Raw genomic sequence first — 24,583 nt, forward strand, 5'->3', positions numbered from 1 at the left:
TAAAGTCTGATGCTGTAAAGAGCAATATTGCATAAAAACCTGGAATGTTAGGTCCATGAATCAAGGCAAATTGGAAGTGATCAAACAGGAGATGGCAAGAGTGAACATCGACATCTTAGGAATCAGTGAACTTATATGGACTGGAATGGGTGAATTTAACTCAGTATTATATCAACTACTGTGGGCAAGAATCCCTTAGAAGAAATGGAGTAGCCATCATAGTCAACAAAAGAGTCCAAAATGCAGTACTTGGATGCAGTCTCAAAAATGACAGAATGATCTCTGTTCATTTCCAAGGCAAACCATTCAGTATCACAGTAATCCAAGTCTAGACCCCAACCAGTAATGCTGAAGAAGCTGAAGTTGAACGGTTCTATGAAGACCTACAAGACCTTATAGAACTAACACCCCCAAAAGATGTCATTTTCATTATAGGGGACTAGAATGCAAAAGTAGGAAGTCAAGAGATACCTGGAGTAACAGGCAAATTTGGCCTTGGAATACAAAATGAAGCAGAGTAAAGGATAACAGTTTTGCCAAGAGAATGGACCAATCATAGCAAACACCCTCTTCAGCAGCACAAGGGAAGACTGTACACATGGACATCAGCAGATGGTCAACACCAAAATCAGATTGATTATATATCCTTTGCAGCCAAAGATGGAGAAGCTCTATACAGTCAGCAAACACAAGACCAGGAGCTGACTATCGCTCAGATCATGAAATCCTTATTGCCAAATTCAGACTTAAATTGAAGAAAGTAGGGAAAACCACTTGACCATGCAGATATGACCTAAATCAAATCCATTGCAATTATACAGTGGAAGTGACAAATAGATTCAAGGGATTAAATCTGATAGACAGAATGCCTGAAGAACTATGGATGTAGGTTGGTAACACTGTACAGGAGGTGGATATCAAGACCATACCCAAGAATAAGAAATGCAAAAAGGCAAAATGGGGACTTCTCCGGTGGTTCAGTGGTTGAGACTCCGAACTGCCAATGCAAAAAGGCAAAATGATTGTCTGAGGAGGCCTTACAGACAGCTGAGAAAAGAAAAGATACGAAAGGTAAAGGAGAAAAGGAAAGATATACCCATTTGAATGCAGAGTTCCAAAGAATAGCAAGTAGAGATAAGAAAGCCTTCTTCAGTGATCAGTGCAAAGAAATAGAGGAAAACGCAGAATGGGAAAGACTAGAGATCTCTTCAAGAAAATTAGAGATACCAGGGGAACATTTCATGCAATGATGGGCACAACAGAAGATAATAAGGACCTAACAGAAGATAATAAGAGGTGGCATGAATACACAGAAGAACTATTCAAAAAAGATCTTCATAACCCAGATAACTATGATGGTGTGATCACTCATGTAGAGCCAGACATCCTAGAGTATGAAGTCAAGTGGGCCTTAGGAAGCATCAATAGGAACAAAGTAAGTGGAGGTGATGGAATTCCAGTTGAGCTATTTCAGATCGTAAGATATGATGCTGTAAAAGTGCTGCAGTCAATATGCCAGCAAATTTGGAAAACTCAGAAGTGGACACAGGGCTGGAAAAGTTCAGTTTTCATTCCAATCCCAAAGAAAGGCAATACCAAAAAATGCTGAAACTACTGCACAATTGCATTGATCTCACATGCTAGCCAAATAATGCTCAAAATTCTCCAAGCCAGGCTTCAACAGTACCTGAACCATGAACTTCCAGATGTTCAAGCTGGATTTAAGAAAACACAGAGGAACCAAAGATCAAATTAGCTACATCCGTTGGATCATCGAAAAAGCAAGAGAGTTCCAGAAAAACTTCTGCTTTATTGAGTACGCTAAAGCCTTTGACTATGTGGATCACAACATACTGGAAATTCTTCAAGAGATGGGAATACCAGACCACTTTACCTACCTCCTGAGAAATCTGTATGCAGGTCAAGAAGCAACATCAGGACTGAACATGGAACAACAGACTGGTTCCACATCAGGAAAGGAGTACATCACGGCTTGTATTGTCAGCCTGCTTAACTTATATGTAGAGTACGAAATGCCGGGTAGATGAAGCACAAGCTGAAATCAAGATTGCCGCGAGAAATATCAATAACCTCAGATATGCAGATGATACCACCCTTAGGGCAGAAAGCAAAGAAGAACTAAAGAGCTCTTGAAAGTGAAAGAGGAGAGTGAAAAAGTTGTCTTAAAACTCAACATTCAGAAAACTAAGATTATGGCATCTGGTCCCATCACTTCATGGCAAATAGATGGGGAAACAATGGAAACTGTGACAGACTATTTTGGGGGGCTCCAAAATCACTGCAGATGGTAATTGCAGCCATGAAATTAAAAGATGCTTGCTCCTTGGAAGAAAAGCTATGACAAATCTAGACAGCATATTAAAAAGCAGAGACATTGCTTTGCCAACAAAGGTCTGTCTAGTCAAAGCTATGGTTTTTCCAGTAGTCATGTATGGATGTGAGAGTTGGACAATAAAGAAAGCTGAGCACCAAAGAACTGATGCTTTCAAACTGTGGTGCTGGAGAAGACTCTTGACATTACTTTGCCAACAAAGGTCCATCCAGTCAAAACTATGGTTTTTCCAGTAGTCATGAAGGATGTGACAGCTGCACTATAAAGAAAGCCGAAGAATTGATGCTTTTGCACTGTGGTGTTGGAGAAGACTCTTGAGAGTCCCTTGGACTGCAAGGAGATCCACCCAGTCCATCCTAAAGGAAATCAGTCCTGAATATTCATTGGAAGGACTGATGCTGAACCTGAAACTCCAATACTTTGGCCACCTGATGGAAAAACTGACTCATTAGAAAAGACCCTGATACTGGGAAAGATTGAAGTCAGGAGGAGAAGGATGTGACAGAGGATCAGATGGTTGGATGGCATCATTGATTCTAGGGATATGAGTTTGAGTAAGCTTCAGCAGTTGGTGATGGCCAGGGAATCCTGGTGTATTGATGTTCATGGGGTCACAAAGAGTTGGACACAACTGAGTGACTGAACTGAACTGAACTGAGAACTTCTCTCCATCTCTGACTACAAAGAATATAATCAGTCTGATTTAGGTATTGGCCATCGGATAATGTCCATGTGTAAAGTTGTCTCTTGTGTTGTTGGAAGAGGGTGTGTGCTATGACCAGGGCATTCTCTTGGCAAACCTCTGTTAGCCTGTGCCCTGCTTCATTTTGTACTCCAAGGACAAATTTGCCTGTTACTCCAGGTATCTCTTGACTTCCAAGAGGTGATGATTTATCTAATGAATATAGATTTATGACATAATATTGGGACTGTTGGTATATAGTACTGTAGGGGGCCTAGAAAATACCAAGCTCAGTAAATTCTTAATCCGATTTTCTGGTGATGGTTGGACATGTATGCCCTCCCTGTAGTTTGGCCTCAGTAATGCTGGTAATGGCGATGTCCTTCAAAAGGACTTTTGGCAGTATGCCTGCGTTTCAGGACTGTTGTCTTCAGTGCCCCTTGCCCCGTAGTAGGCCCCTGCTGACCTGTGCTTCTGCAGGAGATACTCAAACACTCGGAGGCAAGTTTGGCTCAGTGTCTTGTGGGGCTCACTGCACCTTTTTGTAGGACCTGTTGCACACAAATTTTCATTTGCACATCTCTAGTGGGTATGAGGTTTGATTCTAAATTTGATTTTTCCTCTCCTGCCATCTTATTGGGACTTCTCCTTTGCTGTTGGACGTGGGATATCTTTGTTTGGTGGGATCCACTGTTTCCGTGTTGATAGTTAATCAGCGGCTAGTTGCAGTTTTGGTGTTCCTGCAGGAGAAGATGAGCGCATGTCCTTCTCTGCCATCTTAGGAGCTATATAATAACTGTTATATTACCATTCTATTTAATAGACATTCAACTAACAGGTCATAGAAAATGGATCCTGATTACCATTAATTTAAAATTTGAACTTGCACAAGTTATTTCATCTCTTTTTGCCCCTTTTCTCATCTCTAAATTGTGTGATAATATCTATTCTATCGACAACTCTATTTTGTGTAGGCTATTAAAGCTGGAGAGATGTATTGGCCATAGTGAAGGATAAATTGTATAGCGGAGGCAAAGACAAGGGGATAAAGACAATAGAAAGTGGAAGAGAGTATACTTTGTAAAAGTTTATGTGCAAAAATACTTCAAACCATTGATTTGATGAAGGAAAAGTGAGTACAAATATTAAAATTGTCAGTGTAGGCACTACCTTAATGGGAAGGTGAGTGGGAGGGGCCAGAAGTGTCACTCAAGAAGTACAAGTAGCTCTGTTTTAGATGAGAGGAGTGAGGTAAAGGGCTCCTTTGTGGTGCTGCTGCATGTGGGGTGGGGGGGGGTGTCCAGACTAGACAGCCTCTGGAGGATGGGGAGTTTAGGCTGAAGCATAACCACAAGGTGGTGCATTTGTCTAGTTAAGCAGATGACCCATGCTAAATGTTGATGAAGATTTTAAAAGAACTGGGTAGAAAATTTCCATAACTATCAAGGGAGGTATTTGAGATATTATGATATTATTACAATTGAGATATTATGAGGCAGACATGAATAATTCAGTTATCTGTAATAGAGAATAATGTGTGTGATGCCCTGAATCAAAGGTCATTGTGCTTCCAATACTGTCAGCTTTACTTTTTTTCTTCTACTCTCCTTTCCACAGTGACCTCAGCAGGCATTGCTGAGGCTTATCTAGCTAATTTTGTGATTTTTATATTTGTGATTTTAAACTTAGAGCAGAGTGTGGACCATTTTCAGGACTCATTTCTCTTCCTAGGCATCTAAAAAGTAAGCAGTAACAAGGTGTGTATCTATTCCAGGCATATTCATGCATCCTAAAACAGTATTGTTTGCTGGAGAGCACCATGGTAGGGAGAAAGGTCAGGCATCCCCTAGTTAGGAGAGGCCACTTGTCCCTCACTGAGTGATTCTTCCTGTGTAGTTACTAAACTGTGGGACTCCCTGTATTAGTTAGGAATCTCCAGAGAAACAGAAGCAATAGATTGTATGTGTACATATATGTATATTTAAGGAATTGACTCACGTGTTTATGAAGGCTGGCAAGTCCAAGTCCACAGCATGGGTCGGCACACTTGAGACCCGGCAGACTTGAGACCCAGAAGAGCTGGTGGTGCAGCTTCAGTCCAAAGGTCAGCAGGCAGAGACCCAGGAAAGCCAGTGGTTCAGATGAAATCCACAGACAGGCTGCTGAAGAATTCTTTTTTGCTCAGGGAGGCCAGTCTTTTCACTCTATGCAGGCTGTCAACTGAATGGATGAGGCCCACCCACATTATGAAAGGCAGTCTGCTTACATGGAGTTCACTGATTTAAATGTTTATCTTTTCCAAAACACCCTCCATGTTGATGGATAAAATTAACTCCCTCACCCCTGCCATGGGATGTGCTAAATTAGCAAGGCCTCCTTAGATGTTGGGAGCCCTGTTCCATCCTTAGAACTCCTTTCAAATTCAGTTTTAACTAAACACATTAGGTAGATATCTTATAACCTGTTAAATCAAATTAATGGATAAGAGAGCACTTAAAAATTGTGAAGCAGTTTACAAATGCAAGGAATTTAGGGAAGTGGTGAGTGTAGAGGGTGTGGGTAGAGGTTAGCATAATTGGGTGGATTGCCACCTGTTGTGAGGGTTATAGGTTGGCAAGAGAACAATAAACCTTTCTTTTTGTGACTGGACTGCACATAATCATCCCCAGTGCAGTGAGACCTTCTTAGAACCTTCTCTTAGGTCTACAGGAAAATCCCATCTTCATTCTGTGGGAGAGCATCTAGAGAGGGACCTGGGAATTCTGGCTCTGTTAACCAGCCATTGCATTCCCACCTACTCTCAACTGTTACTGACCCTCCAGAGGACTCCTTGTGATGCTGTTCGAGCATGGGATTGGACAAATGAAAAATATAATTTCTTTACATAGCAGCTACCTTTTGAGCCATTTTATCTTATAAATCTTGGAAGAAAATAAAATGGACGCAGTGATTATTTTGCTGTTCATTCTGACAGAGTAACCACAGTTTTAATTCTCTAGTCAGTTTGGGACAGCATTTTGTACATAATTGCTTAATAAATATTTTGTTTGGAAGAAATCTTATTCTGTTTCTGTGTTCATTCTCTTTTCTCTTAACCTCTGATTTTTCCACAGCTCACATTTGAGTCCCCGTAGGTAACCTATCCCTTCTCCAAGGGATCTTCCTGATCCAGGAATCGAACGGGAGTTTCCTGCATTGCAGGTGGATTCTTTCCCAGCTGAGCTACCAGGGAAGCTCTAACCAGCTCTTATCACTTTTTAGGAGAAGTTAAATAGAATTACATCTACTCTTTCAGTTCCATTCAATTCGGTCGCTCAGTCATGTCTGACTCTTTGCGACGCCATGGACTGCAACACATCAGGCTTCTCTCTCCATCACCAACTCCTGGAGCTTGCTCAAACTCATGTCAGTCGAGTTGGTGATGCCATCCAACATCTAATCCTCTGTTGTCCCCTTCTCCTGCCTTCAGTCTTTCCCAGCATCAGGGTCTTTTCCTTTGAGTCAGTTCTTTGCATCAGGTGGCCAAAGTATTGGAGCTTCAGCTCTAGCATCAGACCTTCCAATGAATATTCAGGGTTGATTTCCTTTAGGATTGACTGGTTGGATCTACTTGCATTCTTAGGGACTCTCAAGAGTCTTCTCCAACACCACAGTTCCGAAGCATCAGTTCTTCGGCGCTTAGCTCTCTTTATGGTCCAGCTCTCACATCTGTACATGACTACTGGAAAAACCATAGCTTTGACTAGATGGACCTTTGTTGGCAAAGTAATGTTCCTGCTTTTTAATATGCTGTCTACTCCTTCAGGAATTTTTAAATGATCCAGTTTATCTCAATATCACAGTGGAAATAAAGTGCTTAACATTAACTGCTGTGTACCTTAATACTTTTTAACGTGGAGTACTTTTTTATGACTTAAATCTTTCATTTTAGTTTGCAGAATAAGCCTTTCTTTAGTTTCACTTGCAGCAATGGTAGTGTTGTTATCTTGCCATGAACTCTTACAACAAAATATTCATTAATTAAAAATAGCTGCCCGATACAGGAAACAGCTCATATAGCAAGCAGCTCCTGACACTGTTCTAAAAACAGACCTGAGCTGCTTGTGTGCAAAGAAGAATAAGCACTGAAAACTCGTGAACTAATTCAGGTAAAAGCATGCTTTGTTTTCAGAAGAATCTGTGTGTCTTTATTTTTAATGTTTTTCTGATTGTAAGGGTCATTTGTGCATGCTGTTAAAATAAATTTAAAAAATCACAGATGTTATAGCAGTGTGTTAAGTAGAAAGTGAAATCCCAACCCAAATTGTGCTGTTTAGTCTGGTGACTCTAAGAAATTCTTTTCTATGCATATATAACAATATATACTTATTTTTAAAGTGGAGTTATATGTTTTTTTCAGTTTGGTTTTTCACTTATATTAGAAATTTTCCACATCAAATCTTTTAAAATCCTCTTCATTTATTTTTTATTATCTCATTTAAGGCAGCATAGTATTTATAGCTTTATAGCTGTACTACAGTTTGTTTAAACCAGTTCCCTATTAATAGGCTTCTGAGTTGATATTCTTTTAATTTTTTTTTCCTTGAAAGTTTTTGTTTTTAGGGTAGATGCACTCGTAATTGAACAAATTTACCAAATGTAATTTGTTGATAGTGTTGGATGTTGAGAGTTTACTATGTGACTAGAACTCTTCTAAGTACTTTTCTATGAAACTTAAAATAATAATACTACCATCTTTTGAAGAATTTACCTTTATTGTTCCTATTCTCAAGATGCAGAAAGTCTCCAGCCTCCCCGTATGCCATCATAGTCATCCACAGGATGGACTGAAGTCAGGGTGATGGCTCAGATGTTTGAGGGCCCTTTAAGTCCAAAGGAGCTAAGCAGAGGGCAGCAGTTGCATCAGCACAGGAGAAAGCAGAGCTTATAGTTTCTCATTGGAGATACTGATGGTAAAAATCTTGCTGTTTGCTATAACAACAGGCTTTGGAAGACCTGCCATCTTCACTCTTATGACTGTGCCTTGAGAATTCCTTGGCTATTACCACAGGTTGTTTGGTGTCTGTGTATTTTCCCCTGTTGATTTCCGAATTCCTATTGGAATTTACCTGATAAGCAGGGCCTTTCCTCAGTTTTGTCTGTACCCCTCATATGCCTTGCTAAGATCTCCTTCCCTAATCCTAGTCCTCCCTAATGTATAGGTGCTTATTGTTTTCTACTGAATGGAAACACTAAAGTTTTTGTCCTTATTAGTGACAGACTCTAAGATCTGTCTGTAAATAGACTCTAAAAAAATTTTTCCTTAGACTTAGAAGGTATGTTTTATTTGTTTAAATAACTGTTAAATTGACCCTAGGTATAATATATACTTTTTTAAATTGAAGTATTGTTTATTTAAAATGTTGTGTTATACATTATATGTATATTGGGTTGGCCAAAAATTCTTTCAGGGTTTTCGTAACATCTTATTGGAAAAACCCAAATGAACTTTTTGGCCAACACAATAATATTCTTTTTCAAATTTGTTTCCCTCATAGGTTATTGCAAAATATTGAGTATAGTTTCCTGTGCTATGTGGTAGGTCCTTGTTGGTTATCTATTTTATATATAGTAGTGGTATACGTTAATCCCAAGTTTCTAATTTATCCTCCCCTTCTTTCCCCTTTGCTAACCATAAGTTTGTTTTCCACATCTGTGCGTATATTTCTGTTTTGTATATAAGTTCATTTGTATCTTTTTGTTGTTGTTAGATTCTACATATGAGATATCATATGATATTTGTCTTTGGCTTGTTTCACTTAGCATGATAACCTCTAGGTCTGTCCATGTTGGACATTAAATTTTTAGAACAAAAAGTTTTCATTGCATTTCTTCATAGCTATCTAGCCTTTTATGATTAGAGAGAAGTGACATTTAATATACCACTGAAAGAAACCCGTGTTTTGGTTATTATTAAAGTGTAATAAACCACTCCAAAACTCAGTAGCTTAAAGCAGCAGTTTGTTATCTTGTGATTCAGTGGGTTGACCAGGCAATTTTGTTTTCATGTCCTGTCAGCTGGATGCTGGAATGGCTATAGTCCTCTGAGGTTTGGGTAGGAGCTCAGCTGGGACCCATGGCTGCTTAGGTCACCTGTGGTGTCTGGGTTCCAAAATGGAAGAAATAGGTGTTGCCGAACCAAATAAGATCTGGGCCCACAATTGGCACTGCATGATTTCTGCCCTATTCTAAGTGGTCTAAAGCAATAATAGGCTCTGTCCAGAGTCAATGTGGGAAGAGTCTCTACAAGGACATGAGTACCTAGAAGTGTGTACATGGACTATTAGAATCACTGGTTTAAAGGAAAAAGTCTATGAGGAGCCTAAAATCTTTATGAGGGATCAACAAAGGATCATACAGTCACATCCTCAAGGCCACATTGTACTGGCAGTGCAGGATTTGATCTTTGCCCTGAACCATTTCTTACTTTGAGCTTAGTTTTACTATGATGCTGAAATGAGCAATGGTTTTGTTTTTGAACCCGCCAAATGCGACGCCTTTAAATTTCCTCTAAATTCTGTTTGAAAAGGAACCAGGCAGTTCCTTTTTTAGTTTTTCTCACTACAGAAGCAGTTAAAATGAGCCAGTTGATACTTTCAACATTCTTCCTTGAATTTTACTTAGTCAGATCATGAGCTCAGTAGGTACCATTTCCACCTTCCACATCATTGCTTGCATTGATTTGCTGATTGTTTTCACAGTACATAACTTGGGTCCCTTTTCTTTAGGCACCAGTAACATTTCTTCACTTTTTCAAATCTTTATTAGCAGTCTCCTCAGAACTCTTCCAGCTTCTGCCCATCACTTGGATCCAAAGCTGGTACACATTTTAGGTTTTTGTTGCAGTAGAACCCCACTTCTGGTACCAAATTTTCTTTCAGTTATCTATCTGTTGTTATATAACAGATCAACCTCCAAATTTAGTGGCTTAAGACAGTAATGGCTTTTCTACTCACAAGTTTGGGATTTGGCAGGGTTTTTATAAGGACAGCTTACCTCATCTCAAGGTCGTATGCTGTCAGCAGAGGCAGCTTGATTAGAGCTTTTAGGAGTTACTTTCAGGATAGCTCACTTTCAAGTGGCAAGTAGGTCCTGTTATCTGGGCCTTTCTTCTTTTCTCTGTGGGCCTTTCTCATTCCTGTTGCTGTTTGGACCTGCTCATAGCATGGCAGCTGGACTCTAAAAGGAAGGAAGGAGAAGTTGCCATGCCTCTTAAAGATTTAGCCCAGAATTAGTACAATATCATTTCTGCCTTTTTCCTTTGGACAGTCATAGGCCCAACCCAGAAGCAAGGAGGTGGCAAAATAGACCCCACCTATTGGTGGGTTGTTGGTGGCAGTAGTGACAGAATTTTGACTATCATGACTCTACTGTTAGGGTTTTTTTTTTTTTTTTTTTTTTATAGTACTGAAAAGGCACTCTTGGCTCGAGTTATGAGATGTTAAAAAGTAATTGTTGTTTGAAGTAAGATTGTAAGCTCTGGAAGAAGGTTAAAAGAAAACTTTTATATATAAAAAGCATTTTGATATCTGTCAATTTTAAATGTTATAATTTGGTGGACAAAAGTCATCTTGGGGGTAAAATTAATTTTTAAATTTCTCATCAACAGAAAATATTCTCAAGCACTCCTGGTATGCAGATTTGTATGTGACAAGGATATCTGAATGCACTTATGTATCGTATTTGGTTTTAACACTGATCTGTTTATTTTTAGTAAAGGTTGTCCTGTATGTTACCAGATGGAGAGAGAGAGTCTCATTCCAAAGATTCCTCTTCTTAAAATAGGGAGTAGGTGCTGTTTAAGATTGTGTACAGTGAAAGGTGGACTCCGGATGCTTTGTTAAAGTGATTGTGGTAAAGCAGAGGGTAAATAATAGAGTGAAAGGATCCCAAGGTTCTTTCGTTTGGAACTTTTGTGTGCAGCTCTTTCCATATTGGTGAAAGAAGACAAAACAGATGATGGTAGCAGAAGCTGCACTAGCTTTTGCTTATTTACCCAAGTCATCCTTTAGGTTAGCTAATGCAGACTAGTAAAATCACTTACTGAATTTGTTAAAGACTTACATTAGTAAATTTTCCCCTAGGTGGCACAGTGGTAAAGAATCTGCCTGCCAATGCAGGAGATGCAAGAGACACGCGTTCACTCCTTAGGTCAGAAAGAGTAGGAAATGACAACCCTGGAATAGGAAATGGCAACCCACTCCAGTATTCTTGCCTGGAAAATTCCATGGACAGAGGAGCCTGGTAGGCTACAGTCCACGGGGTCGCAAAGAGTCAGACACAGCTGAGTGACTGAGCACATGCATACAATCCAATTTGGGGCTATAAACCTAAATGTTCTATTATTATAGTGATTTTAAAGAGTTTAATTATATCTTATGGCTTTAAAATTCATACACTTTTGTTGTTGTTCAGTTGCTCAGTTGTGTTTGACCTTTGCAGCCCCATGGACTGAAGCATGCCAGGCTTCCCTGTCCTTCACTATCTCCTGGAGTTTGCTCAAATACATGTCAGTGATACTATCCAATCGTCTCATACTCTGTTGCCCCCTTCTCCTGCCCTCAGTCTTTCCCAGCATCAGGGTCTTTTCCAGTGAGTCAGTTCTTCTCATCAGGTGACTGAAGTATTGAAGCTTCAGCTTCAGCATTAGTCCTTCCAATGAATATTCAAACTGATTTCCTTTAGGATTAACTGGGTTGATCTCCTTGCAGTCCAAGAGACTCTCAAGAGTCTTCTCCAACACCACAGTTCAAAAGCATCAATTCTTCAGCACTCAGCCTTCTTTATGGTCCATCTCTCACATCCATACATGCCTACTGGAAAAACCATAACTTTGACTAGATGGACCTTTGTAGGCAAAGTAATGTTTCTGTTTTTTAATACGCTGTCTAAGTTGGTCATAGCTTTTCTTCCAAGGAGCAAGTGTCTTTTCATTTCATGGCTGCAGTCACCATCTTCAGTGACTGCAGAAAATAAAACCAAGAAAATAAAACCTGTCACTGTTTTCATTGTTTCCTCATCTATTTGCCATGAAGTGATGGGACCGGATGCCATGATCTTAGTTTTCTGAATGTTGAGTTTTAAGCCAACTTTTCCCCTCATAGATTCTAACTGGTAAATTAAATCTTTGAGCTTTAATTCCTATTCTTAGCTTTGATTTCATACTTTTGAGTTTGGTTATATGTTATCTTGATAACATTGAGAAAGTTGTTAAATACTGAAATAATTTGAGCATGTTTTCTTTAATTGTAAATAAAAATGTTTGAGGCAGCACTGGTTTCCCTAACTTGCTTTTAGTTTTACTCTTCCCCAGTAGTTATCAAGTGTGACTAGCAATTTGCTTCCTTTTTTCCCTCTCTCTTCTTGGTTCATCTATTGATGTTTTTCTTCTTTATTCTCCTCATACCCTACAAAGTCTGGTAGAATGACATATTTAGGAGTGAATGTGTATTGTGGATGAGATGATTATTACACATGTATTTATGGTTCTGTATGAGGAATCCTTCTAGCTTCTTGATACTCTTCATGCAGTGTCAAACTTCTTTGGGATGATACCATTACCAGCAGTTTAGAAAATGATACCTATGCTCTTCGATTTTAGGAAGTATCATCTTCTGTTTTTCTACAAAGTAATTTACCATTTGTTTTGTGTTATCCTAGTACCTTAGTACCTGTCAATTCACCAAGCAGTTGGTGTGTGTGTGAACCAATAAAACATTCTAGGGACTTTCAGGTGAATAGGAAGTGCTCATGGTCATTTGTTCCTTAGTCTCAAGTCATCAAATTCTTCCTTCTCAGTCAGCTTTGAAAGCTGGATGTCGATTTCCAAAGGCTTGGGTTAGACACTTGTAGAATGTTGATGGGAAGTAGGTAGGAAGGTCGCTGAGTTATTTTTGTACTCTTCCACCTTCACAACTATAGTTTATTCATCATTAAATAAGACCTTATTTATTTCAGGGTTTATACACCTACGGTAATCTCACTATTTTTTAACTCAATTGTTAATGTATTTTTGTATGTATTTAAAATTTTTTCTTTATTTCCTTTGGATAGGTACATAAGTTCCTGATTACCTTCCAGGTATTTTCACAGAATACTCATTTCTGGGCTAGATAATTTTAATTGCCTTCAGATTTCTTGTATCTCTTTCCCCCACAGCTTTAGTAAATTTTCCAAATGGTTACATACACTTATATTCAATAGAATTATTTTTTCCACTTGACCTGCCCTCCAAAGATACCTACATAGCAAAATTCATAAAGCCTTTTCAACCATGATCTCTTCAAAAAAAATTAAAATAATTTAATGTAGGACTTGGAAGAGACTTTGAAATTATATAATTTAGAGCCTTCATCTTATACAGTTGTTGCATACATAATACGCAGGTATGATGATTCATAGAATAAATATAATTATTCAAAAAAGGGAAGACAGTGCTGCATGTTATTGGAGGATATTTTATATCTGTTTTATGCCTCCAGTCTACTCTTTTTATTGTTTTAATTGCAAAATACCATGTTGTGCCCTTTCATTTCTTTGTAAATTATATAAAGCCAGTCTTTCAGCCAAATATACTTATTCCCCCAGTGGATTTATTTGTTGTATTTGTGTTATTCTTGATTTTTAACTCTGTTAGCCAAGATTATTTGACTCCTAAAATTTACTTGGACTACCACTTTTTATTTTGGTAGCATTTACAAGCTGTTTCTAGTTCATCATTTGACATGCTTTTAAAAGATATACCCAGGAAATCTATAAATTGCTGATGGTGAAATCAATGGTCTATATAAATGGAGAGACATATACTGTGTTCATGGTCTGGAACACTCTCAGTATCGTAAAGATGATGATCTCCCAAATTAATATACAGGTTTAACAATTCTTCCCAAGATTCTCAGAGAATTTGTGTAGGTATGAATAAGGTTATTCTGAAATTTACACGGGAAGACAAAGTGACCAGAATACCCAAAACAGTTTAGATAAAGAAGAGTAATGTTGAGAAAATTACTTGATCTAGTTTTAAAACATTATATGGCTATAGTAATCAACTCTGTGGTTGCCAGAGGGACAAATAGATTAATGCAACAGAATAGAGAACTTAGAAATAGCCCCATACAGGTACAGCCAGCTGATTTTTGACAAAGGTTCAAAAGTAATACAGTTTGTCTTTTCAGCAAATGATGCTTGAGTAGTTGGATAGGTATAGACAAAAACAAACAAAAAAACCAAACCTTACAATATCACTCTAAATTAATTCAAAATAGATTATCAATTTAAATGTAAAGCATAAAAAACTGTAAAAATTTAAAAAGACAACATAGGAGAAAATCTTCAGGACCTGGATTTGGTAAAAAGTTATTAGCAGTATATACCCAGAGAAAACCATAATTCAAAAAGATAAACACACCCCAATGTTTATTGCAGCACTGTTTACAATAGCCAGGACATGGACACAGCCTAAATGTTCATCAACAAAGAGATGGATAAAGAAGATTTGGTACATATATGCAATGGAATATTACTCAGCCATAAAAAAAATCAAGATAATGCCATTTGAAGCAACATGAATGATACTAGAGATATATGTGGATTCTTAAAAAGGTATAAATGAATTTATTTACAAAACAGAATTAGAGTCCCAGATGTAGAAAACAAGCTTAAAGTTATCAAGGGATGGACGGGGAGGGATAAATTGGGAGATTGGGATTGACATAGATACACTATTGTATGTAAGATTGATAATTTGTCAGAACCTATCGTAGAGCACAGGGAACTCTGCTCAATGCTCTGTAATGGCCTGTATGGGAAAACAGTCTAGAAAAGGGTGGAAATATATTAGATAGATAGAGAGAGATAGATAGATAGATAGATAACTGATTACTTTGCTGTACACCTGAAACTAACACATTACAAATCAACTGTACTTCAATAAAGAATTTTTTAAAAGTTATTAGTCATGTAACCAAAAGCATGAATAGTAAAAGAAAGGATTGATAAAATTTCATCAAAATTTAAAACTTTTGTCTGTTAAAAGGGTGATGAGAAAAGCTGTAGACTGGAAAAATATTTTGAAGCCCTATATTTGACAAAGGATCCTCTCTAAAATATGTAAAGAACTCTCAAAACTCAACAGTAAAACAACCCAAACAATCTAATTAGAAAATGGGCAAACAACATGAAAAAAAAAAATCCACAGATGACAAGTGAAAATAAGCACATATGGACACTCATCATATAATCTAGCATCTGCACTTTGGAACATTTATTGCAGAGAAATGAGAACTTAGATCTACACTAAAACCTGTGCAAAATGTTCATAGTTTTGTTTATTGTAATAGTCCAAACTGTGAACATCCTCATGTTCATTAACATGAATGGCTAAGTTAACTATGGAATATTCATAGTATGGAATTCAACAAAGAAGTAAAAAGGAACATTCTCTTGATGCATACAAGAAGCTGAATGGAGCTCAAGGGTATTATGCTAAGTGAAAAAAAGCCAGTCTCAAAAAGTCACATACTGTGCGATTCCACTTAACAGTGCATTCTGTAAACGACAGCATGTTATGTAGAATAGATTAGTGGCTACCAGGGGTTAGAGAAGGTGGGGAGAAGGGTGTTCTCCTTATGTTCACCCTATAAAGGGGTGGCATGAGGGAGCTCTTCATAATGATGGAAATTGTTCAGTGTCTTCATTGTAGTAGAGGTTACACAAGTCTATACAAGTGATAAAATGGCATAGAACTGAACATACACTTTGTACAAATGTCAGTTTCCTGGTTTTGATATTGTACTATAGTTATATAATATGACATAATGATTAGGGGAAATTAGGCCTCTCTGTACTATTTTTGTAACTTCCTGTGAGTCAATAGTTACTTCAAAATAAAAGTTATAAACTTTATATATTTTGTTAAAAAAAAATACACACACATACACCCAAGCTTTAGAACTGGGTGTCCACTAGCCACAGATTGCTTTTAAAACTAAAATTAACTAAAATAAGATTTTAGTTCCTTGATCACACACATTATCATACAAGTCATGTTTCAAATCTCATATAGCTACTTTATACTATAACATGAATATAAAACTTTTCCATCAATAACAGAAAGTTCAATTGGTACTACTGCTTTAGACAAAACAGTGATGCCAGTTGCCGTACATGTGAACATCTACACATTTCTTAGTAAACTATCTTAAGTTTATAAGTAAAAAAAGCTAGTATGTACCAGTAAAATTTAACTAGAAAAAAGTAGATTTAATATGACACTTTTAAAAGCTATCAGTTTTTGAGGTTATATCCCATATTTTAATAAGAAAGGGAAATGAAGCATTTGCTTCATGTTTGAAATAGGAATAGATTGTTTTCCCTTTATCTGCCAAGGCAGTTGTGGTTTCTTTTCATACTACAATATAGAATATATTGGCAGTGGCCAAAATAGAAGGGCTGGACAGGTAGGGGAAATAAGCATCAACAGAAAAAGTATTTTAAGTATCCCATATTTTTTATATTTTCTGTCACTTGGTGACCAGTTTACCAATGGTAGCTCAGTGTTGCAGAGGAAGTGTGATTTAGTGACCAGATCTTAACCAGAATTCTATTTCTGGCTCAAAGTGACCTTGAGGAAGTGACTCTTCTCTTTCTCATAACTAATGAGCAAAATGAAAACTGACTGTTGCTCTGGTGGACTATAGGATAAGTTATTCTAGAATGATTCTAATGTTTTAAGCTAGGTATAAAATGCTTCACTTTATAAGTAGATTAGATTAGATACAAAGTTTTGAGGAGTTTAGTAATGGGAAGAGTTACATGAAGTAAAAAAAGGAAGTTTACCACCATGAACATTTTTAAGCTTTGAGTTTGAAGAACATAGGGGTAAAAGTTTTTCTTATTCTTTCTGAAGTTAGAAATTTGGGGAAAACTTTGGGAGAATGGCAGGCAATGTGCATTTTAGAGATCAGATTTTTTTTTTCAACTTTTTATTTTGTATTAGAGTTTAGCCAATTAACAATGTTGTGATAGTTTCAGGTGGACAGCAAAGGGACATCACCATACATATACATGTACCATTCTCCCCCAAACTTCCCTCCCATCCAGGCTGCCACATAACATTGAGCAGGGTTCCCTACACTATATGAAAAGTCCTTGTTGGTTATTTATTTAAAATATGGCATGTTTATTAAAATATATGCTATACAGATAATCCTTATTGGTTTTTTGCTTAAAATTACAGCATCGTCTCATGCTGATCCAAAACTCTAATAACTCTTCCTCTCATCCTTCTCCCTAGGAACCATAAGTTCATTCTCTAAGTTTGTGAGTCTATTTCTGTTTTGTAGATAAGTTCATTTGTATCATTTCTTTTTAGATTGCACATATAAGGGATATCATATGATGTTTTTGCTTCTCTGTCAACTTATTTCACTCATGACAGTCTCTAGGTCCATCAGTGTTGCTGTAAGTGATATTATTTCATTCTTTTAAATGGATGAGTAATATTACATTGTATATGTGTGCCACATCTTTATCCATTCCTCTGTTGATGGACATTTAGGTTGCTTCCATGTCTTAGCTGTTGCAAAGAGTGCTGCAGTGAACATTGAACATTCACCCATGCTGGGTGAATCATGAACTGACATCAAGATTACTGGGAGAAATATCAACAACCTCAGATATGCAGATGATACCACTCTAATGGCAGAAAGCGAAGAGGAACTAAAGAGCCTCTTGAATGCTAAGTCACTTCAGTTGTATCCAACTCTGTGCGACCCCATGGACTGTAGCCCACCAGGCTCCTTTTTCCATGGGATTTTCCAGGCAAGAATAAATGGAGTGGGTTGCCAATCCCTTCTCCAGGGGATCTTTCTGACCCAGGAATCAAGTTCAGGTTTTGAAGTTAAAAAGTCCAAGGTTTGAATTGCCCCTCTGCCATATAATTTCATCACCTATACGGTGGGGTTAATTAATGCCTTTTTGTTAGGGTTGTTATGAGAAGGATGCAAAATAATACACAGGTGTAATTACTAATGATAATATTAATTTTACCAAGACATGGAATGGAATGATTGTGGTGTTAAGAGCAGATAAATAGCTTTGCCCTTTTTTTTTTTAATGAAGACTTATTTTTAGCCACATAATAATGGTTTTTTTCTTTTTTGAGGGGGTTACTAATTTTAGCTTTATAACAAATTGGTTGATACTATGATTCTTAAAGCTGTTCTCAATTTATTATATGAATGAATTAATTAAAATCACTTGATTTAAAGTCATGAGGTATAAATCTGTTTTTATAAAAACTGGCAGACCAAAGTATAAACAGAAAACTAAGGGGAAAGAAAGCACATATGTATGAAATTTTATTTCAGTGCAATCCCTGTAACAGATTTCTAGAGCTGTATTCACATAATATCTGAATAAGCAGTGAAAAAGTTTAGCTAATTATAAAGATATTAAAAATCTACAATGTACAATGTCAAATAATCAGAAAATATTCCATATGAGTTTTCTTTTTCTTTGCCTGCCAAACTGCTAAAATGTTGAAAAAGAAGACATCAAGAACCAGAGCCAACATACTTATTTGGATACTTCCAGCCCTGCTACACTGTAGCAGGGCAGAACAGGTGCAGTTTCAGCCAGTAGTTCATTGGCATGTGGTCAGTTTGAAGTTTCCTGCTGTGCTCTTCTGAGCTAGAGGGAAGGAACCAAAAATGCTGACATCCTTATTAGACTTCATCGCTTATGCCTGAGCACATACACCAACACTTCTGTGCAGAACCTTCCCTGACTCTGCAGAGGACACTCTCAGCCCTCAACTGATCTGGGTGGGGGTGCTGGCATAGGTTGGTGAAATTGGGAAAGTGTTAGCCATTGGATACTTCTTCACACCATATAAACGTGCCATGTCTCATTATTATACCTTTCATTTCATAGAAATAAGCTTTCAGAGCTTGCAATGAAAGCTTGCAATAACAACATTCACTGACAGTAAGGGATTGTTGCAGGCCAGTTATTAACTCTCAAAACTACCACCCCGCGAAAGCATGTTTAAGTAAGACCTAATTTAGAAATAAAATGCCATGAAAATTGAACTGAATAAAGCCTATCAGAATGTCTGAAATGTATATATCTTGTCTCTTTAATATCAATATGTCTATATCTGGCCTTCCTTAACACTTTTGATCTCAATTTTCTTATCCATACAAAGGTAGGATTTCTAAATTTCTAAGGGTTTGTAATTTTAGTGTGTGTTTCTCCAAGTAGTTTTCTCCATGTTTTGTTTTATTCTGCCTATCAAAATTTCTTCAAATATTGTCAAGTACTTTAAGGTAGTACATGATTTTCAATTCTTTCAGAAACACAATAATTTGAAGAAGTGATGTTATAAAGTTGTTCTGAGTCTAGATTATTATAGTTTGATTCTGACTATACCATCTAAATATCACATGAAAGGGAAATTATGTCACTATGTAAATGTTAAACACATGTAATAATAAACCTTAGATGTTTTGAGAAGTCTGTGTTATACATTACCTAAAACATTAACTTTGATTAGTAGTTTTATCTTATAAGCATGACAAGGATGGGAAATTTGCTTATTGGTGCCTCTTGTTTAAAATTCTATTTTTTTTTTTTCCAGTGAAGTCATTTGGGATTGCTGGTAACCTCGGAAGAGATAAAAGACTTGTTTTAGGGGAGATGGACATGGTTTTGTTATTCAGCATTTCTTATGATCCTTTTTTTCTTATGACCATGAAAAAAAATTCTGAAATTCTTTAAGACCTAGTTCTCAAGGATGGTTTGTAAATTTAAAGACTATAACTGCAATTAAATCACATGTAGTTGGCCCCATCCTTCCCATTTTGCCACAGTGTTCTAGAGTTCTCTCACTACATTTTGAAATACCTTTGTGGAATTTTGAAATTCATTACTTGCGTAGTTCTTTGAGGCTGCATCAGTGGTGGAAGGAGTTATGAAACATAGCTCTGCACTTCCCCTTAGTTAGTTTGTTACCCTGTAGATCAGAAGATGTGTGCGTGACTGGTGTCTAAATGCAGAATACCTATAGATTTTACCCACAAACTGTAGATCCAGATAGTCCCTCCACAAGCAGGAATTAAGAATGATTAATCAGAAGAAAAAAAGGAACTGCTGGATGTTGTTTGAAAGGAATTCTTTATGGGGGGCTGTGAGTATTGTTTTTACAGTTTCTATTTTTAAAATATTTTAGTTTAAAAACAGTTGAACTTTTTGAGTATGCAAAGTATATGAGTAGATAAAGTAACTAGTATTTATCTCTTTGTTTACTACCAAATTATAAGTAACTTGTATCATTATTGAAAAATTATCCTGCCTCTTGTTTAGAATGGCTTCATGCTGTGATTTTAACACAGAGGTACAGTTTTTCTTATTTTCATGGCCCAAGAACAGTTACTTGAGGCAATGACACTTCTTCCTGTGGATTTGTAGCACAGCAGTGTTCTCTGAGAGCAGTGAAAGTGAACTGTGCTAAGTGCAATAAGTGTTGCCCTATCTTAGCTGAGTCTTTATTGTAGCCTCATTCCTCCTATTTCTATTTTCTATTTCTACTCCTTCCATTTCTAATATGTAAAAGCTACACTTCAGCAGGTTTCTTAGAATTTATTTATGCATTTAATATTCTCTCACTCATCAATTATTTGAGGATAAAATTCTCTCTACTTCTAAAACATCAGCAAGGTGCATTGGTAATGCAACAAGGTTAAGGATTTCTTGAAATTACCTATAATTTATTGGTCTGCAAAGTCTAGTTGACTTGCCTAGATCCTCCTAGCATTGTGGCTTTAATGTTCTCAGGGTCTTTTCTGTTTAACTGAAAAACCACATTAAGTGAATGTTTTATTCAGAAAAAAAATTTTTTTAACATATTTTTTATTTGTAATAAGGAGAAGGAAAATAAACATTTGGGTGTGACTACTGATAACATTTTGATATGTTCTTCCCTTTTGTATCTGTTGTTTGGTAAAGCTGAGGTCATAATTTACATGGATTTTTAAAAATCATTCTTTCCCCTTTCCAAATAACATTAAATATTTCACATTACAAAACTTCTTAGTAAAAATTCAACAGCTGTATGATATTCTGTTAAAAAGTAGTACTTTAGTTAGCATGTACTCTATTGTTGGATATTTAACATCTTTAAAGATTTTGGACTATAAATCAGAGAACATTACCATTTTTTAAAGACTATCTTTGCAAGATGACTTGGGGGAAAAGTCCCATTGTATTTGTTTTTTCTTAATTTTATTTATTTATTTATCTTGGTCTTGGGTCTTCATTGTGGTGTTCAGGCTTCTCTAGTAGCGGTTCGTGGGCTTAGTTTTCCCCGGGCATGTGTGATCTTAGTTTCCCCATCGGGATCAAAGCTGTGTGCCTTGCATTGGAAGGTGAATTTTTTATCGTTGGACCACTGAGGAAGTCCCCTCCCATTGTATTTGTATTCCTGATTTAAGACATTAATAATAGCTGTACCTTAGAGTTGTTTTTTAATTAATTTATTTGGTTTTTTAATGTATTATTTTTGGATGTGCTAGATCTTTGTTGCTGTGCATGTCATGGGCTTTCTCTAGTTGTGGCGAGTGGAGTCTACTCCTTAGTTGCCTTAAACGGGCTTCTTGTTACGGTGGTTTCAATTGTTGTAGAGCACAGGCTTTAGGTACATGGGCTTCGGTAGTTGTGGTGCTTGGGCTTAGTTGCCCTGCTGCATGTGGGATCTTCCCAGATGAGGGGTCAAACCTGAGTGCTCTGCATTGGCAGGCAGATTCTTAACCACTGGACCACCAGTGGTCCTTAGACCACTTAGAACTTAAGGACAAGCATTGAAGCAAATGTGTTGGATTCCATGTTTGTTTAAACTTATGAATCACACATTTAAAAAACTTTTACTTCTGTGCGTCAGGCAGCCTGTGTGCTAGCTATTTTTCAAATGTGGATGACATTGCTTTCTTCGTGGACTGGGATTTACAGAATATTTGCAAATAGATGACCATTGGTGAACACTGAAAGAGAACTTCCTTAACTAAAGCAGGTTCTTTTATGCCACAAGCTTCATGTGAATGGAAAACTAAATCTATGCATAGAACACTTGGGCTATGAAAATACTAGTGCCAGGAAAAACACGGATTTACAAGACTTCAGCCAAAGCCTTTGGTTTTTCCTTGTTTCACTAGCTTAGAAATGGCCTGGCCTGAGATTCTCCCAATAATTCAGCCACAGAGAAAGAAAAAGCTTGTTGTTTTTCATTCCCATTGTGTAGAGGCCCCTATGTCACAGACTTGCACCAGCATGGAGTACTGACCTACCTTGTGGAATGAATAGAACTGAATTTAGAGTAACTTAAAGTAACAAAGTGTAAATCCATGGCTAATTCATTTCAATGTATGACAAAAACCACTGCAATGATGTAAAGTAATTAGCCTCCAAAAAAAAAAAGTAACAAAGTAACATAATGTTCTTTAATGTGTCTTCCATTTAAAACTTTATAGGCATGATGATAAATTTTAATAGAATACAAATAGCAAGAGTAATATGAATATACAATCAAAATATGAAAGTTTGGAGTGTTTTTCTTCAAGTAATTGTTTTGGATTGCAATATTTGATTTCAAGATTATAGGGGATTTATTTTTTCTTTATACTGCTTCTGCATCCATCTTGCTAGTTTAGATGGTAATATAAGTTAATACAGGGCTTCCCAGGTGACACTAGTGGTAAAGAACCTGCCTGGCAGTGCAGGAGAGTAAGAGATGTGGGTTCGATCCCTGGGTCAGAAAGATACCCTGGAGGAGGGCATAGCAATCCTCTCCAGTATTCGTACCTGGACAGAGGAGCCTGGCAGGCTACAGTCCATAGGATCTCACAGGGTCGGACATGACTGAAGGCAACCTGCCTGGCAGGTAACTTAACATGACTGAAGGCAACTTAACATGTGTAAAATACCCGACTTTTCTTCATAAATGAGTAACATTTTAGTGAACATTACACTTAGAAATAGTCATTTCTCCTAATTTTTATTGTAACTTTAAGATTTAGGATTTTTTTGCTATTAAATACCAGGTTTTATATATATAGATACATATATATGTGCAGATGCTTTACCCTCTGAGCCACCAGGGAAGTATAGATACATATATTTTATATTAAAAAGAAGTCAAAATAGGATTTATTTTCAGACTTGTAGTTTTTATTCTCTAATGGCAAGTATGAATAGATTTATCTAGAAGACCAAAGGAGACCCAGAACTAGGCTGAAAGCCACAGTAGTTCAAGGGGGTTTTTTTCCTTGCCTGCATTTTTTTTTTTTTTTAGCCATCTCAACCTGCATATGCTTCTTCAGAGTGTGCATACAGCGTTCACAGCATCCTCAAAATCAGCTTTGTAACTGAACCAACTGGACTCCTGTCCAGCTGTTTATATACTTCTTGGCACTTCTCCTACCCATTTGTTTTCATCTTCCCAACTCATTTGATCCTGTGGCATTAGGGCCAACAGCTGCAATTGGTCCATAAAGTAGCTGAATAATAAAATGCTATAATCTGATCCTTGTATAGTTTTCATGATGACTGAGTTGGTAACAGCAGTGCTACAGATTTGTTTGGCAGGTCAGGGGAAGCATCATCTTTATTTTACCGGAAGAAAGTTTATGTATAAGAAGGATTGGTAATTGATCCTAAGTGGTGTAATTGTATCTCCTGAATCCTAGACTTACTGTTTATTGAATACCTATTAGACACAGTACTTTGTATTGTATGCACATTATTTCTAATCCTCAGAATAAGCTTGTAAGAATGGTGATATGACCTTAATTTTCCAGTGAAGAAAGCAAACTCAATAAGGTTATAACCCTTATCAACATATTCAGTGTTACAGCAGCATTATAGTATTACCTGGAATTCAAATCCAAGATCATGCTTCCAAAGCTTGTGACCTATCCATTGTGTATTGTAGCAGTAGGTTTTTTTTTTATTGTGAATAATATTTTATTTCCATTTTGCTGTTAATGGACATCAACTACTATGATGAAAGTTTCTATGCACATCATTGTACATCATTTAGTGGAATTGTTGCAAGTGCGTATGTTCAGCTTTAGAAGATGTTGCCTAGAGGTTTTCCATACTGGTTTTAGTGTGTGAATATTCTAGTTCCCCTTCCTAGCCAGTACTTTATCTAAAACAATTTTAGCTGTGTGGCAGGTATCTAGTGGTATTATTTTGTGATTTTAATTTGCATGTCTCTGATTAATAATTTTTATATGCTTATTGGAGACCTTTCGTGAAGTTCCCAATTGAGACTTTTGTCCATTAAAAAATAGGTTAAGAGCCAAAAATAAAAAGAGTGAAAAAGAAATGTTTAATATAATGTTGCACAGTGATAAGTGCTGTTAAATACCAAAGACCAAGGTGCTAGGACTAATAGAAAGTGACAAAAATGGGATTGTGAGGAAAGAAAGGCCCACCTGAGAAAGTGGCATCAA

At 36.9% G+C, this 24,583-nt stretch overlaps 1 protein-coding gene across 2 annotated transcripts in view; it reads left to right on the forward strand.

Annotated features, from left to right (window-relative positions):
* FGD4 (FYVE, RhoGEF and PH domain containing 4) overlaps positions 1 to 24,583 on the forward strand; it is a 238,296-nt gene that overhangs the window by 67,547 nt on the left and 146,166 nt on the right. The window contains exon 1 of one of the 2 annotated variants that reach the window (XM_070453910.1): positions 20,166 to 20,262. The exons of the other annotated variant lie outside the window; for it this stretch is intronic. Within the exon in view, the coding sequence (XP_070310011.1) occupies positions 20,253 to 20,262 (10 nt within the window). The 5' untranslated portion in view covers positions 20,166 to 20,252. Of the gene's footprint in view, positions 1 to 20,165; positions 20,263 to 24,583 lie in introns of those variants that run through there. 2 annotated transcript variants of the gene reach the window in all.

The sequence above is a fragment of the Odocoileus virginianus genome, chromosome 23 (genome assembly GCF_023699985.2).
Source record: "Odocoileus virginianus isolate 20LAN1187 ecotype Illinois chromosome 23, Ovbor_1.2, whole genome shotgun sequence".
NCBI lineage: Eukaryota > Metazoa > Chordata > Mammalia > Artiodactyla > Cervidae > Odocoileus > Odocoileus virginianus.